Raw genomic sequence first — 17,721 nt, forward strand, 5'->3', positions numbered from 1 at the left:
ATTTTTTATTTATTTATTGACCTGAGGGAAGGGTTCTGGCAGACCAATCACAGCGCTTGCGGTCCGCGTAGAATTGACGCGTTGTTACATTTTTGGAGAGGTGCGCGTCAGGCTACGGCGTAGGGTACGGCGTATCCAACGCGTCTATGCGTAGGGTACGCCGTACCCTCTGCGTGCACTCGACGCAGAAGTATAAATTGGCCTTTAAGGTGGCTTAATGTAGGCTACTAAGACAGTGTTATTAAGAGACCTATCTCAGGAAACATAATAACAATACTGTTCGATAGAACTGCTTGTGCTTGGTTTTGTTACCACAGTTATCTGCGTGCTTCCTCAGCGATGAAGTTCCACATTTGCGGCTATCTTTTCTTCAACTCCTCATGATCCATCTTGACGACTGCAGTGCAGGCAGATCGCGCTCGCGGTTGTGATTCTCCTGGGAGGGCGCGCGCCGCGCGGCCACAAATAAGCTGATATGGATGTGAAATTATTTTATCAACTTGAAATACAGGCAAGGCATTTTTAGGAACACTTTTTCAATATACATGCATATATTTTTATATATAGGCCTATATTTGTTTAGTGGGTACCCACACCCGTGCAGGACTCTGCTAGTGCCTATTAAATTGGTAACAGTACTTATATTTATTAGATACTAGTATTTATTCATAGTTAGTACTTATTATTAGATAGTACTTATTTATTAAATACTAAAAGCTATTAAACAGATACTAGTACTAATTCATTAGATACTAGTACTTATTTCGATAGTGACTGGTAACTATTCTTTTTAACACATTAAAAAAAAATTGCCATTGACTTCTATGCAGATCTGTCATTCAGATATCAACTATTCAGTTCTGACTAGTATATGTATTCCAACTGTGGCTAGCACGCATTTATTAGATACTAGTAGTTATTCATTAGGTACTAATATTTTTTTTTTATATACTAGATACTAGTTCTTATTCAATAGATGCCAGTACTTATTAAATAGATACTAGTTCAGCTTGCCATACGCACTCCATTAAACACACAAACTTCCGGTTTGTAACCGGCGTGTTTTGAAAGCGACTCGAGTGAACGCTCACCGGAGGTAACTAATACACACAAACATGTATTTAACCACGACAATATGATTTTAACTATGACTTAATAATGCCAGCATGAGGTAAATATTAGAAATGGCCGTTAGTTAGGCCATATACAACCGTTATTTTTTCATATTTTGATTTTATTGTACAACAGTAACTATTTGCCGCATATCCAACAGGTTGATTAATAAACAAAGTAACTAAAGTGATAATTTAATCATATCGTTAATTTATTAGTTCAAATAAACCTGTATAACGCTTTGTTCGTTCAAACTCCCCGCCGCAAAGCGTCACCGTTTACATGACAACCATAACCGTGCACACTATCATAATAAGTGGTCAAAAGAGTAATAACGGAATGTTTTATGAATCTTGATCTATTGCCTGTTGTTTTTGATTTACCTTAATTTTAGTGTAGAGTTTGATCACATATAGCCCGTTATATTCGGGTGAAATTACCTTAAAATGAAATTTATTTTAATTAATTTATTTTCCATTTTAATGTTATTTGAGTGCACTACGTTACATTAAATATTTTTTTATTATTATTTAAGGCCATACAGATTGTGATGATGAATTCTCCCCCAACAAAAGAGCGTAAAAGGTAAATATCATGGGTTATGTGTATGTGTGTGTGTGTATATATATATATATATATATATATATATATATATATATATATATAATATATTTATTTATGTATTTATTTATTGAGAACCTCACCAAAAAAGAAAAGAAAAAAGGAAATCAAAGGAAAAAAATATTTTGCATGAAGAAAACGTATTTGATTTTTTATGACCATTAAGACTTAAGGGAAAAAATAATAGTAATAATTACTATTTTCATTATTTTTACATCCCCACCCCCCAAATTATCATTATCATAATCCAACTAGTGATTTTACTTTTGACATTATTTAAAAAAAATACATAATACAGAAACCACCATGGACAATTTATAGATCATTAATTTTTGAGAATGATTTTTTTTTTGGCATGGAAACAAAATAAGACATTTAAAAAATGAACATATAAAAACATACAAAAATTATTTATACATATAAAAATTACATTATTTATTTACTGCTATATCATTCAACAATAGAGTAAAAAAAAAAAAAACAAACATATATATATATATATATGAGTGCTATTATACACTATATAGTATAATAGTGTAATATATATATATATATATATCATTCTAAAAAAAGAAAACGTTCTATATGGTACCAAAAATGGTTCTTGGCTCGTAATCGTAATTTCACATGGTTTGGCTCCACAGTACTTAACCGAGCTTTTAATACCGTACATGCCTAGTCGCAACCTGCGTTCTTCTCAGAGCGGGCTCTTAGTCGTTCCTAAAACTCGGCTTCGCTCAAGGGGTGAGAGGGCTTTCTCATCTTATGCCCCCAAATTGTGGAACTCTCTCCCGTCTGACATCAGGGAAGCACATTCTTTAGTCAGTTTTAAAACACATATTAAAACGTTTTTTTTCAGGATTGCTTTTAATTGATTTTTATTTGTTGTTTATTTACTGTTATTTACTTTTTTTTTTAATTGTATTTCTTTCATTTATTTATATATTTGTATACATACAAATATATATATATTGTTGTGCTTGTTTGTAATGTGAAGCGCTTTGAGAAAGCAACTTTAAAAGGCGCTATACAAAATAAATGTATTATTAATAATAGGGGAACCTTTTTTTAGTGCTATATAGCACCTTAGTCGAAGAACCGCCGAAGCACCAAAATTGGTGCTATATAGCACTAAAAAAAGGTTCCCCTATGATTACGAGCCAAGAACCATTTTCGGTGCCATATAGAACCTTTTTTTTTTTAGTGTATATATATATATATATATATATATATATATATATATAATATTTTACACTATTGTTAACCATGTATGAAGCTTGTCTTAGACTTGGATCCCAAATGACAGACTTTTAAGCGCTGAAGGTGCTCTCGTCCTCTTCCTCTCTCTGTGTTGGGGTCAGTCCAGAGCTCAGGCCGCAGCTCGAGTCTCCGCTGCCCTCCATCCCCGAGCGGCTGGCGTACCTGCGGCCGTCCCGCGAGCTGCTGGAGTTCTACAGGCAGAAGGTGGCGCAGTTTGACGGAGAACACGATGACCTGCTGCAGATGCTGGAGAAGTACCGGAGCACCGCGGAGGAGCAGGTCAGCCCTCTTCACCTGGATTGTGTCTCTTCTCTCTCCGCCGGAGCGTGTACATGTAATGTGGTGTGTGTGTGTGTGTGTGTTGTTGCGCAGCACAAGTTGCAGTGGGAGGTCCGTCAGCGCGAGGAGGAGATCGCGGAGCTCCAGAACGCCCTCAGTGATATGCAGGTGTATCTGTTCCAGGAGAGAGAGCAGGCGCTGCGACTGTACGCCGAGAACGACCGCCTCAAAATCAGGTCAGCGTCTGATATCATTACACAAACATCATCACTGAGATGAGCACAAGGCTGAAGGCTTGGAAATAAACCTTATTTATATAGCGCTTTTAACAATGCAGATTGTTTCAAAGCAGCTTCACAGTGTTAAACAGGAAAATAATGCAGCATAATTTTATTCAGCCGTATAGCCATTCTGGAGAAAACGCTGATGTCATCAGTTAATTTCAATTATCATACAGTGACAGTGTGGGCTTTAGATCAGTAATTTAGTTTATATGGTTAATTTAGTTTAATAATTAGATTTATTTGGATATTTCGTTGAAAAATTTGGAACAATTTAGTGTCCCCAACTGAGCACGCCAAGCCAGAGGCAACAGTGGCAAGGAAACCAAAGGTTCTCCAGTGGTAATTTCGTTGACGAATAATTTTCGTCATAATTTTCGTCAACAACCTTTTTTCACTGACGAAAACGAGGCGATAAAGAAATAAAAACTAGTGTTGGATGACTAAAACTATGAAGAAAACTTACTGTCATTTTCGTCAACAAATAAAAAAACGAGACGAAAATTTAAAAGTCACGCATTATATATTCGTTTTTGGTTACACAATAAACTGTATTTCATTTAATTCCCATTTAATTCATAGTCAGGAGGAAAGACCAGTATTTGGCACATATTCAATAAAGTATCAGGGTTATAATAGTTAACTAAAACCATTAAAAAAAAAAATTACTTGAAATTAAATAAATGTTTACTGAAATTAATAAAAAATAAATAAACTTATTTGAACCTTTAGCTTTACCTGATATGGCCTACTAACTAAAAGAAATACAAAGTTTTAAAAACTATATAGATGTTTAAAAAAAAAAAAAAAAAAAAGTGAATTGAGCTCTGTTTCGTGTATTTTTAATGTCAAAAACAAAATGATGTCAAAATTAAATGCTTAATGTATTACAATTGAACTAAACTCATTAGATTTTAGGAGACTAAATCTACAGTAGATTTAGTCGACTAAAATCTTATGATATTTAGTCGACTAAAACTAGACTAAAACTAAAAACAATTCAGGTGGCTAAAATATGACTAAAACTAAATGGCATTTTAGTCAAAAGACTATGACTAAAACTAAATCAAAATTTGCTGTCAAAATTAACACTGCAGTTCTCCTCTGGCCAATTAACAATCAGCGTATGATTATTATTCTGGCAACTTTACCAGTCAGAGGTCATTATCCATCGGAATATTCGAACAATCAGAGTCATCACGCTGGAGACGGGTTTATTGAGGATGCCGTGTCGATGAGGCAGTTTCAGGGGAGTCTAATTGACACAGTCTCTGCTAGGGATGTTAACCGATGACCGTTTGACCGATGGTTGACCGTATCAACGTTAACCGATCAAAGTTGTCGGTTAAAAAAAAAAGTGATCTCTAAATTAGGCTATTATAGACAGTGGACTAAACGCTACTACAGTTAGCCATCTCATTCCAAAATCTTTTTGTGTGAAGTGAACAAATCCCTCACACTCAATTTTTCATAACTCGCCTGTTTGTACTTAAAGGTCCCATGGCATGGCATTTTTCTATTATTTTATAGTGTTTCCTGAGGTGTACTTATATTGTTAGTATGATTTTTACATCATAAAATGTCATAATTTAGAAATAAAAGGCATTTTTTCTATACTGCTGTTTGCCCTGTGGCTGACTGCCCTGTTTCAAGAGGCGTGTCTGCTGTGAGACTTCAGTAAAAACGCCCACTGTTGTGATTGGCTGACATCTTTGCATTTGAAATGAGCGGAGGGGGCGTGGTTTAACGAGGTCTATGACGCACGAGCTGCTGCCAGAGAGACGGATGGACTTGAGTTCATTTCTCATCAGTTCTGTCAGTCTCAGTTCAGTGTGAACTGTTGTAGTTACAGCATATACTTCAGGTTATTAGTTTATTTCTAGTCGGAGGGGCTGTCACTCATGTCAGAAAGTTAGTAACTTTAGTAAATTATGGATCAGCGCTGACTCGAGACGCGAACCGTTTAGAACGATTCAGTCCGATTTGGTGAACTGGTTCGGTTCACTAAAAAGAACCGATTCAAAAGAATGATTCGTTCGCGAACCGGACATCATGGAGACGGAGCGATTGCTAACAAAGTTATTTATAGTAACTACTGAGTTGTGAGAGCGCTGTCTGTCAGCGCGAGTTTATTGTGTTTGTATCTGAGAGTTCTGAATAAACACGAGTCCCAGTCACACCGAGTCCGTCTTCATCATTATTACCAACTTTGTAACACATGCAATGTACCATTACAGCGAGATGAACGAGTTAGTACGTTTGATTAAAGCATTATTTCTAGATATGTTCCAATCATATGAAAAGCGTCAGTGCCGCGCATTGAGTACACAGCGCAAACAAAGACAACAGCAGTAATCGAATGTAATCCAGTTTATTGTAGGGAAAGCTGGCTAGCCTAGCCGGATACCCTCACGCTTACCCCCCGTCTGCTTAATCTCACGCCGCGTTTGGTGCCTCCGCTGTGGGCCAGATGCAGTACTGGGGGTCGGGGATGTTGAAGGCCGAGTCAGTGCAGCCCGAGCTTCGGCGTGTGTGAAGTTTATCTCTAAAGATGTGGCTCTGCCGATGTTGAACAGAAACTCCCGACTGTATGCACATTTAAGAACAGAGAGACGCGACGAGGACGTACAAAAACACTGACTCACAAGATATAAAACAGGAAAACACCGTTCTGTCGGGAGAGAGAGAAGCCGCAGTGTGTGCACGAATAATAAATAATTAGCTACACATAAGAAATCACCAGAGGTGGACAAAGTACACAACTCTATTACTTGAGTAAGAGTAAAAGTACTACTAGTCAAATATTACTCAGTTACAAGTGAAAGTTCTAAAAACAGATTTTTACTTAAGTAAAAGTACAGAAGTATTTGTTTTTAAAAATACTTAAGTATCAAAAGTAAATTTCCTTTTTTATGTCAATGCATTAATCTATTATTGTTGCATTGTTGTATAAATGCACATTATGCCACCAAGGTGGTTTAAGCCAGTCAGTGATGCTCCATCCGACATGCTAGCATACGACCACCTTGAACTCATTTCTTTACATTTTTTATAGAGCATTGTAACTTTTATACAAGTATTGAAATTTTCAATTTCTTGTATAAAAGTTACAAAGCTCTTTACAAAGCTGCTATCACTTTAAGGCTGAATGCATGGACCCTATTCACTGATACGCATCTGATATTCTCCCAACTGTTTACTCTTCTCTTTCTCCCAGACATTTACATTTTTGAACATTTTATGAGACATGCATCAAAGTGTATGCCAACTAAACTAATCTTTAATCTTTTGAGAAAACTGAAACATACTTTTTAAGTATGGCCAAGGGTACACACACTGTGCCAAGGAACCGTCTTTTTCCATTTTGCTGTAAACTGATCAGTGTTAAAATTTTTTTGGGAAACTTCACATGACCCTATGCAAGAGTGATTACTGATAGGCTGTCTGCCAAAAAACAACAAAAAAAAAAACTTTTAAAGAAGAAAAAAACCATCCACTAACTTCTAAAGCTGCTACAGAAACGACTTTCGACTTTGAGGACCCTGATAGAAATGTAGTGGAGTAAAAAGTACGATATTTGTCTTTCAAATGTAGTGAAGGTAAAGTAAAAGTATCCCTAAAAAATAATACTTCAGTAAAGTACAGATACTCAAAAAGTGTACTTAAGTACAGTACTCAAGTAAATGTACTTTGTTACTGTCCACCTCTGGAAATCACTGATCACAGATCAGAAGGAACTGAAAAAAGGCTTCTGTTTTCATTTGTACATCCAAACACTGAGAAACTGCCAGCATTCACTCGATCACAAACACTGATCTCTCGAGCGTTTGCATGGGCGTGGCAGATTCTCTGGGCGGAGGAAAGGGAGGAAACCGTTCCTGTGTGGACGTCAAACCAGGAGACTTCAGGATTGGCTAGTCTGGCCTGTCATTTTCTCAAAGGCAGAGAAAGACAGCCAGAACTCGGGTTTACACCGATCAACATTTCTATCCACTTGGGGACAATATTCAGGCTAGGGGAACTCATATTAATGTTGAAATACCTCATAAAATGAAAATTTCATGCCATGGGACCTTTAATAAACCAATAAAAACATTTGGCGCGAGGTCACAGCGTTTGGGTTTGCGCGCTCACAAGGTTTGCAAAAAGTAAACAGGCTAAATTGTATACAACATTCCGCATAAGATGGGCTTACATTTGGAAATATATTACATCTACATTTCAGTGGTAACACATAAGGTGTTGATCATCATCTTTCTTTATTATTGTTAGCACTACCTCGAACTAAAGCGGCGTCTCTTCAGAGCTGTCATTTTCTTAAATGAGCCGCGGCAATGTTTCAAATGAGCTTCTAACGCTAGACAAATGCCTTTATTTTCAACGCGATCACCTTGTACCCAAACCATTTCGAAACTAAGGAGCCATTTGTCCTCCGATTACAAACAAGCTCCTCGGCTCCGCGTTTGCGGGACTCATGTTTCGCGCTGTAGGGGATTTTAAAAAAGTGACATGAGTGGAAGGGAGGCGGCGGCGCCGGGACAGTGTGTGTGTGTGTGTGTGTGAGAGCGGGAGGCAGAGCGACAGAGAGATGCCACAGAGTTGCGAAATTGCAGGCGCGGTTGTTATTTCAAATAGCGCAGCATATTTTAAACTAATTGGTTAACCGGTTTCAACCGGCTAATGAGGCTCGGTGGTCGGTCAAGAAAATGTTTAGTTTTCGCCATCCCTAGTCTCTGCAGACACTTGTCTGTTGTCATGTGTTGGTCTTCTCTGGGCGCAGGTCCACCATCTGGGGCCCGTTCTTCGTACCTCGCTAACTCAGTTAGCTGGATTTGATTGTTGACGATTTGGCATGATCTTGGATTGTTTGGTTCTTCGACGCTCATCCTGGACTTACTGTCATAGTAACAGGTCCGTAAGCTTAAAGGGTTAGTTCACCCAAAAATGAAAATTCTGTAATGAATTCCTCACCCTCATGTCGTTGGACACCCGTCAGACCTCCGTTCATCTTCAGAACACAAATGAAGATATTTTAGTTGAAATCTGATGCTCTGAAAGGCCTCCATTGGCACAATGGCACGGTTCACTCTCAAGACACTTAAAAGGTACTAAAGACGTCGTTACAAAGTCCATCTCACTACAGTGGTTCTACAATAACTTTATGAATCGGCGAGAATAGTTTTTGTGCGCAAAAAAACCCTAAATAACGACTTATATAGTGATGACGATTTCAAAACACGGCATCATGAAGCTTCGAAGCGTTATGAATCAGCGAGTCGATTCATGATTCGGATCGCGTGTCAAACCGCCAAACTGCTGAAATTTGGCGATTCAAACTGCTGAATCGACTCACTGATTCATAACGCTTCGAAGCTTCATGAGGCCGTGTTTTGAAATCGTCATCACTATATAAGTCGTTATTTAGGTTTTTTTGCGCACAAAAACTATTGTCGCCGATTCATAAAGTTATTGTAGAACCACTGTAGTGAGATGGACTTTGTAACGACGTCTTTAGTGCCTTTTAAGGGTCTTGAGAGTGTAAAGTGCCATTGAGCCAATGGAGGCCTTTCAGAGCCATCAGATTTCAACTAAAATATCTTCATTTGTGTTCTGAAGATGAACGGAGGTCTGACGGGTGTCGAACGACATGAGGGTAAGTAATTAATGACAGAATTTTCATTTTTGGGTGAACTAACCCTTTAAACCTGCTCGCGAGCGGCTTATTTCATGTAAACAGGATTAGATTGCATCTTGAGGTGATACTTAAAATCTGTCCCAGCCACTGCTACTTTATTACAAGAGTTTATTACTGAACCAGGGGCAATAATAATAATTTTAAATAATAATAATAAAATACAAATTTTAAATTGTATATGTATATGAGAATGTATATAATATTATAATGTTGTGTATAATACTATAGACACAGCCACTTGGAGATGCAGAGAATTTGATCTTGACTCTTAAGAAACTTTAATACTGTCACGTTACAAATCTGCTTCAAATTGAATATTACAACATTGAAATAAAAATTTAAAGGGTATACAAATACTGTATAAAATCGTGAATATAAATAATTGGTAATCATGTAAAAAAAAAAAAAAAGTATCATTGATCAATAACTTTTATGTTGGTTTGGTCGTTTAGCTGCTTCCTTTTAAAGCTCCAGATATTCGTGGTTTTTTTTTGTGTAATTTGCCAAGTTTTTTGCCAGGTGGCTTTTTTAATTATATGATGTCATTACGTTGCTGTCTTGACGCCAGCCAATCGCTGCATTGCTGATCGTGGTTTCGAGTATCGATGCATCTGCCCTCTTCAGGGAAAACAAGAACGCGCAGTGATCTTAGATCATTTAATCCAGATATTTAAATTAGGGCTGTCAAAAGATTAATCGCATCCAAAATAAAAGTTTGTGTTTACATAATATATGTGTGTGTACTCTGTTAATTATTATTTATATATAAATACACACACATTCATGTATATATTTAAGAAATATTTGCATGTATATACATTTATATAATCTATAATAAATATAAATGTTTTATATATAAAAATAATATTTTTTTCTTAAATATATACATGCTTGTGTGTGTATTTATATATAAATAATAATTAACAGAGTACACACACATATATTATGTAAACACAAACTTTTATTTTGGATGCGATTAATCGCGATTCATCTTTTGACAGCCCTAATTTAAATCCAATCCGCAAATTCGTTTGAAGAACCAAATTAGCCAGACATGAAACGATCTGGGATCTGTCAAATCATCTCAGATGTATTAAGCGAGGTACGAAGAACGGACCCAAGATCTGGATCCGGCCCGGATCCGGCTGACTGCAGTAAACCTCAGGATAAACGGAGAGACTATCATTAGCGTAGATGCCATTCTTCTGATGATGTCACGAGTACATCAGGTGTTATGGGAAGTGTTCCCGGTTCCGGCTGACCTAGTTAATGCAGCCTAACAATCATTTCATTGGAAAAGTGTTTTATGTGTGTGCCACATAGAGAGCTGGAGGACCGGAAAAAGATCCAGCATCTTTTAGCACTGGTGGGGCCGGATCCAGGCGAGATCACGTATTTCCATCGCGAGCCTCCCAATAAGGTTAAAACAACACCTTACTTTGATTTTATATCTGTGAAGTATTATGCTTCATTTCCTTCTGCAAAGTTCTCATGAATTCAGTTTTATTTAGGTCACAATCCCTCAAAAGAAGATCCAGCCGAGGTCACATGAGGAATCAAAGGCGGCCAAACCAAGACCTGTTTATGCAAAAGGTTTGCTTTTTTAAGTGTTTGGTTGTAAAAGTAAAATATTGATTCAATTGTAGAGGTTGTATGGGTGGATTGAAATCATTTTAGGACTCGTCTTGTCTATGTAAGAGGAGAATAGCTGTACGCTAACAGTGTGTGGTGTTTTTAAACTACAGCAAGCAAGAAATCGTCCAAAGAAGGAGAAGAATGCACAAGTTCAGAGCAGTGCAAGAGAGACAACCAGACGCTACTGCTGCAGGTGTGTGTGTGTGTGTGTGTGTGTGTGTGTGTGTGTGTGTGTGTGTGTGTCTATGTGTGTGTATGTGTATGAGAGAGAGTAAGTGTGTGTGTTTGTGTGTGTGTGTGTGTGTGTGAGAGAGTGAGAGTGTTAGTGTGTGTATGAGAGAGAGTACGTGTGTGTGTGTGTGTGTGAGAGAGTTAGTGGGTTTGTGTATGTGTGTGTGTGTGTGTGTGTGTGTCAATGTGTGAGAGAGAGTTAGTGTGTGTGTGTGTGTGTGTGTGTGTGAGAGAGAGAGTTAGTGTGTGTGTGTGTGTGTGTGTGTGTGTGTGTGAGAGAGAGAGAGTTAGTGTGTGTGTGTGTGTGTGTGTGTGTGTGTGTGTGTGTGTGTGTGTGTGTGTGTGTGTGTGTGTGTGTGTGTGTGTGTGTGTGTGTGTGTGTGTGTGTGTGTGTGTGTGTGTGTGAGAGAGAGAGAGAGTTAGTGTGTGTGTGTGTGAGAGAGAGAGTTAGTGTGTGTGTGTGTGTGTGTGTGAGAGAGAGAGAGTTAGTGTGTGTGTGTGTGTTTGTGTGAGAGAGAGTTTGTGTGTGTGTGTGTGTGTGTGTTCTGGTTTCTCAGAATTGACTTACTGCAGCTTTAAATTAAATCAGACGGTATTTGAGACTGTAAACTGTATATTAGTTCATCATTTAAATATTGTTAGTCAGTGAAATGTGTTGAATGGATGCTCCATTCGTCCAGGTGGAGGCGCTGCAGGCTCAGATGGAGGAGCAGACGCGGCTGGCTAAAGAGCAGGTGGAGGCGTTGCTGGAGGACAGACGCATTCACCTGGAGGAGAGACAGGTTCAGCACCAGCGGGACCAGGAGAGAATCACGGCCCTCGCAGAAAAGTAAGTTCATCCCTTCTTCTGTTTCAACAAAGCCTGAACCCGGAGTATCAAACTTGACTCTCTCTCTCTCTCTCTCTCTCTCTCTCTCATGTGCTGCGCTCAGACTCCAGCGCACACAGAATCTGCTGCACCAGAGCACGAGGGATTTCCTGCAGCTGAAGTTCGAGACTCGAGCTCATGAGAAGAGCTGGATGATGGAGAAGGACCGTCTGCTGCGGGAGCTGGACTCCTGTCAGGAGCGGCTGCGCGAGGACCGCAGTTTCCACGAGCAGCGTCCGTCAGCAGACACACTCTTCATCACACAGCACAACCACGAGAGCAGCCACACACACCGGGACGAGATCAGGGTCAGAGAACTGATGTTTTATTATATATATATTAGGGCTGGGCAAATTAACGCGTTAACGCGGGCGATTAATTTTTTCAGCTTAAAGGCCTGTTCACACCGGGACGATTTTCGCACACGTTTAACGCCGACGTTTAACGCCTCGGGACTAAACAATGGGCGCCAATGTGAGTGTTCACACCGACGCGCAAAACGGCAGGCGTAAAAGCGTCATTTTTAAAACAACGCCTCGGGTTCGTTTTTTTATTTTGACGCGGCGCGTAAAAAACTGTCCGACCAATGAGATCGGCGCTTTTGTTCACGTGCCTGGAGCTGCTGAAGTGACAGTAAAACACGACTTGGTGGCGCTCAAGCACAAAACGGTCTTGCCGAGCACGCATTGATACGACGACGAAGAAGTAGTAAGTAGACAAAGAAGAAGATGAACTGCTAATGCTGCTTGCCAGTTAGTAAAAAGTGTGTGAATGGTTTTGTCCATATACATAATATGTCTATGGTTTTGGCAAGCACGTAAATACTGTCTCTCCTCTCCTTCTGTGTGACAAGCGAGTGTCAGAGGCTTAAAGTGCCGCAGCACCATCTTGTGTACCGGGAGCGCATCTACTGAATGTGCACGTTCACTCGGCGCAGCGCCAGTGAAAATCGCTTGGGTGTGAACACTCAAGACGCGCCGAAAAACGGCACGAAAAACGCTGGCGATAAGCGCGCGCGATATTCGTCCCGGTGTGTACAGGCCTTAAAGCTGCACTGTGTAACTTTTTCGTACACTAGAGGTCGCTTGTTCAAAACAAAGGCATAGTTTGATGACGCCACGTTTGAGCGCAGAATCTTGGGACATGTGGTCTTCACCTCACAGCCGGTGGGAAAGAATCGGGAGAGGACTCGGGCAGAAATCATGTTGATGTGATTATTAACGTTACTGTAGTGAAGCAGAGCAGGAGCGAGTGTTGTGGAGCTGAGGAACCGCTGGAGCGATTAAAGAGCGGGACTTTTATTATGACACAGTCGCCGGAGGGACTTTTATTATGACACAGTCGCCGGAGGGACTTTTATTATGACACAGTCGCCTGCGCCATTTCCTCTTTTCCAGTCATGAGCATGAGGTAACGCGACTCCCTCACACGTCCCGGTTCCTCGGTTAAAATAGCAATTTCTCACGATTTATAAATAGTTGGAAACATTTGGGATATTCTAAGTACTCAACTGAACAAAATATATAACACTGGCCTAGTGGTTTTTGGATAGTTTACTGCAAAAATCTTACATAGTGCACCTTTAACGCATTAAAAATATTTAACGCAAATAACGCAGCGTTCGTTTTTATGCATAGCGTTACATGATCACGCTCCTATTCATGTAAATGCTTACAAGCGCGACAAGACACGAGAACGCACTGTATGTCAATGTCCTGTCTGTCTGTCTGTGTGTGTGTGTGTCAGTGTCCTGTCTGTGTGGCGGCGTCTCTTGTCAGCTAATCGAGGGACACTCTGACACACACACACACACACACTCGACGCGCAGACAGACTCGTGTCAGTCTCCTGCTCACATCGAGTTCTCTTTTGCTCTTGAACAAACAATAACAGAGGATTTTGAGTATTCTCACATTAGGAGTCTTAAATTAGTTAAATAACGTCTTCAATGAACTTAAAGAGTTGTGAGGAAATGAGATGCGCGGGACAGCGCGTGAGATCCATGTCATGTTCATCAGCGGCCGTTCTTAAAGTGACTGCCACTGATGATGATGATGATTAATCTATATTTCATTTATTATTTATGCAGTTAAGAAAGGTGTTTGATAACTATTATATTTCTGTATGTCTAACAGGGAAGGCCATGGGCAAATATAACATTTATTATAATGGGTTTATATAAAGATTGTTTTAAGTTCACTTAAATTAAAAGTAGTTTTTTTTAAAGCCTAATAAATGTTGAAATTAGGAGCTTTCAGTTATACTGTAATGTAACATCATTAATGTTTCATAGAGACTTTAGTATCAGTGATACTGGCCTTCATTCATAAAAATATGACAATACAACACATATTTAGCATATGCTGTCTTTAAATTGTTTATACATTAATTTGGAGAGTAACTGAAATTATTACAATATCAAAATATTAAAAACTTAAAATATATTGCGATTAATTACAGAAAAAAAATGTGATTAATTAGCGATTAAAATGCGATTCCCAGCACTAATATATATATATATATATATATATAGAGTTTGCTTTAATTCATAATATCTTTGTGCTGGACAGACTGGTTTATAGGGAGCAATCATATTCAAAGTCTTGACTCTTTATCCAGCTCTCACAAGTGCTTTTGTCTTTTTTTTCCCCCAGCAGGCTTTGCGAGAGGAACTGAAACAGGCTCATAAACTGGCTGACATGTACCGAGATCAGTGTGTGAATCTGGAGACGGACATGTCCCAGATCAGAGAAGAGGGCGACGTGGGCCGAGAGATCTTCAAAGTACACATACAAACTCTTACTTCACCAGTGATTGCTTACCCTCACTCATGAAAACATAAAAAACAATGTGTATCAGAATGTCAAGTCATAAGAGCAGCCTAAACATTACGCTAAATATCTCCTTTTACTGTATGTTATATTTACACACAAAAAAGTGATATCTATAAAGACATGAGGGTGTCTTTGACATTAAACCATTTTGATATTTTATTGAAGAGTTGAGGTTGTTTAACCCTCTGGGGTTCTGCATTTATGGGTCACACTCAGGACCTTCGGGTCAAAAATGACCGGAGGGCGGGATTAAGATAAAAAAGATTTGAGTAAAATCAATGAAATATATTTTTGTTCAATAATATTTTTTCTTTTCTTTTTTGGTGTTTTGAGATAATTTTATGATTTATAATTAATATTAATGCAATAATTATGACCCATTTTTTCCCAATGAATATAATAAAAAAATTATGTATATGTATGTATGTATGTATGAGATATATATATATATATATATAACATTTATTTTTTATTAAAGCTGTATTTCATTTTAGAGTCAAGCCTAGGCCTCATGAAAGCAAGTTTTTTAATGATCATATTTTTGCCAATTTCCCATTAAATTCCTATGGGGGTCATTTTTGACCCGAAGGTCCCGAGTGTGACAATTTTTTTTTACAACCACTTAGACTTTTCAAATCCTGTCCCCAATTTTTTTGGGTGTACCAATAAAGTCACCAAGTTTCTGGCCATTCCGATGAAGCTACGATTTTTAACATTTTTTATTTTAAAAAATTTGGGTCAGAAATGACCGAAGAGCCCCAGAGGGTTAAATGTCAAACTAGCTTCTGAATTGTGTGTGTGTGTGTGTGTGTTCAGGAGCGCTCTGACAAGATGGCCAATCGCCTGCAGCTAATGACTCAGCGCTACGAAGCTCTGGAGAAAAGACGGGCCATGGAGGTGGAAGGATACAAGACCGATATCAAACACCTGCGGCAGAAAGTCAAAGATGTGGAGAAACATCTCTTTAAAGTCAGTCATCGCTCTCATTTGCCTCTTCTATGCTCTTTATACGCCTATTGCAAACATTTGTGCAAACCGTGGCAACTTTTCAGCTACACACCAACAACGAAATGGTCTGATATTATACACCGATTTTGCATAACATTGTGTTGGTCCCACTTTTGCTGCCAAAACAGCCCTGACCCGTCGAGGCATGGACTCCACTAGACCCCTGAAGGTGTGCTGTGGTATCTGACTACAATATGTTAGCAGCAGATCCTTTAAGTCCTGTAAGTTGCGAGGTGGGGCCTCCATGGATCAGACTTGTTTGTTCAGCACATCCCACAGATGCTCGATTGGATTGAGATCTGGGGAATTTGGAGGCCAAGTCAACGCCTCAAACTCATTGTTGTGCTCCTCAAACCATTCCTGAAGCATTTGTGCTTTGTGTCAGGAGCTTTATCTGCTGAAAGAGCCACAGCCAGCAGGGAATACCGTCTCCATGAAAGGCTGGACATGCTCTCATCAATGCTTAGGTAGGTGGGACGTGTCAAAGTAACATCCACATGGATGGAGGACCCAAGGTTTCCCAGCAGAACATTGCCCAAACATAGCCACTGCAGACCGGGAACATCCCACAAGAGCTGCAGTTTTGGAGATGCTCTGACCCAGTCATCTAGCCCAGCCATTCCCAAACTGTGGTCCGTGAGGGTACTGCAGGTGGTCCGTGGAAAGGCAAAATACTTTTTTTTTTACCTTCATTTTACCAGGAAATTCCCATAAAAATAAAAAGTAAAAAGAATATGTAGACCTATATTGATATAAAATTTAAATTAAATTGTCATGTTATTGTGTGATTACTAAAATAGGCTAGTGGCGCTCGGCCGTGACGTTCAAGTTCAGTGCCTCACTTTTTGAGGACTTGTAAACTTTAAATAATAACTCTAATAATTCCCTAAATTTGCCAAAGGTTTTGAAATGTTGACTATATCCAAGTGTTCTTATTACTGTATAGATTTCACACTCCATTGCAAAATAAGCCTGTTGTTTAAATGAACCCGATTATGCACTTGAGTAAATAAATAAAATAAATATGTGGCAGCCGTTGTATACAGTAAACTTTCTTTTAACAAGCCTGTTGTACTGATGTGATGACCAGTTATAGTTTTAGTGCTAGTAAACCTATTTAGAGGTGCGGATTAATTCAGGTAGGTCTGTGTGTAGACATAATTTTATTATGTGTATTATGAGGTGGTCCGCGAAATTTCTTGATTACAACTAGTGGTCCACACACACAAAAAGTTTGAAAACCCCTGATCTAGCCATCACAATCTGGCCCTTGTCAAACTCGCTCAAATCCTTACGCTTGCCCATTGTCCTGCTTCTAACACATCAACTTTGAGGACAAAATGTTCACTTGCTGCCTAATATATCCCACCCACTAACAGGTGATGAAGAGATCATCAGTGTTATTCACTGGTCATAATGTTATGCCTGATCGGTGTATATGAAATTGGCAGACATATAACTATTTGTTAGTCATTCATAATGCAAATCTATGCCTGTCTCTTTCACTAGTTGACCCTCAACGTGGGCCCTAATCAAGACCTGGCGATTCTCCACGAAGTGCGACAGACCAACAGCCGCACGGTAAAGGTCCAGGACGAGCTGAAGAACCTGAAGGGCAAAATCTACAAACTGGAGAACGATCTGAGATTCTGCTGAAGACGAGTCATAAGGAAATATGCACGATCATATTGTCGGACTCATGTGATGTTCCTCACACTATTTGACCAAATATCCATCCATTCCTTTTGAGTTTTACGATCTGGAGTATGAAGAACTCCTGAGACACGAGACTGGATGAACGATTCGGAAGAAAGTCGGACGTCCTAGACCTAGAGTGTTGTGGAACATTGGATAAATAAAGGTTAAGTTTTTGTATTCATTATGATCACTATTTTTA

General features: G+C 39.0%; 1 protein-coding gene across 2 annotated transcripts; it reads left to right on the top strand.

The window, feature by feature from the left end:
- The first annotated feature begins 1,056 nt into the window (after window positions 1-1,056).
- ccdc77 (coiled-coil domain containing 77) lies at window positions 1,057-17,703 on the top strand. 2 transcript variants are annotated; one of them, XR_013816024.1, is made up of 12 exons: window positions 1,057-1,096; window positions 1,649-1,698; window positions 3,096-3,273; window positions 3,367-3,509; window positions 10,573-10,669; window positions 10,761-10,842; window positions 10,995-11,077; window positions 11,796-11,944; window positions 12,048-12,291; window positions 14,640-14,765; window positions 15,633-16,434; window positions 17,078-17,703. XR_013816024.1 is itself a non-coding variant. In XM_079810219.1 (12 exons), exons 2-12 carry the CDS (start codon window positions 1,664-1,666, stop codon window positions 17,478-17,480), a joined length of 1,437 nt encoding a protein of 478 aa, XP_079666345.1. In that variant the 5' UTR covers window positions 1,057-1,096; window positions 1,649-1,663; the 3' UTR covers window positions 17,481-17,703. The 2 variants fall into 2 exon arrangements, 1 of the variants encoding a protein (XP_079666345.1); XM_079810219.1 differs by having other exon boundaries at window positions 15,633-15,785; window positions 17,334-17,703.
- The last annotated feature ends 18 nt before the right edge of the window (window positions 17,704-17,721 follow it).

Source organism: Gobio gobio (assembly GCF_949357685.1).
Source record: "Gobio gobio genome assembly, chromosome: 25".
Classification (NCBI taxonomy): Eukaryota; Metazoa; Chordata; class Actinopteri; order Cypriniformes; family Gobionidae; genus Gobio; species Gobio gobio.

Bases quoted from the DNA above. Each gene is read 5' to 3' on its own strand.
- ccdc77 (XM_079810219.1), top strand. From the start codon at position 1,664: ATGATGAATTCTCCCCCAACAAAAGAGCGTAAAAG. The intron at 3,510-10,572 runs GTCAGCGTCTGA...TGTGCCACATAG, and splicing joins AACGACCGCCTCAAAATCAG to AGAGCTGGAGGACCGGAAAA. The intron at 11,945-12,047 runs GTAAGTTCATCC...TGCTGCGCTCAG, and splicing joins ATCACGGCCCTCGCAGAAAA to ACTCCAGCGCACACAGAATC.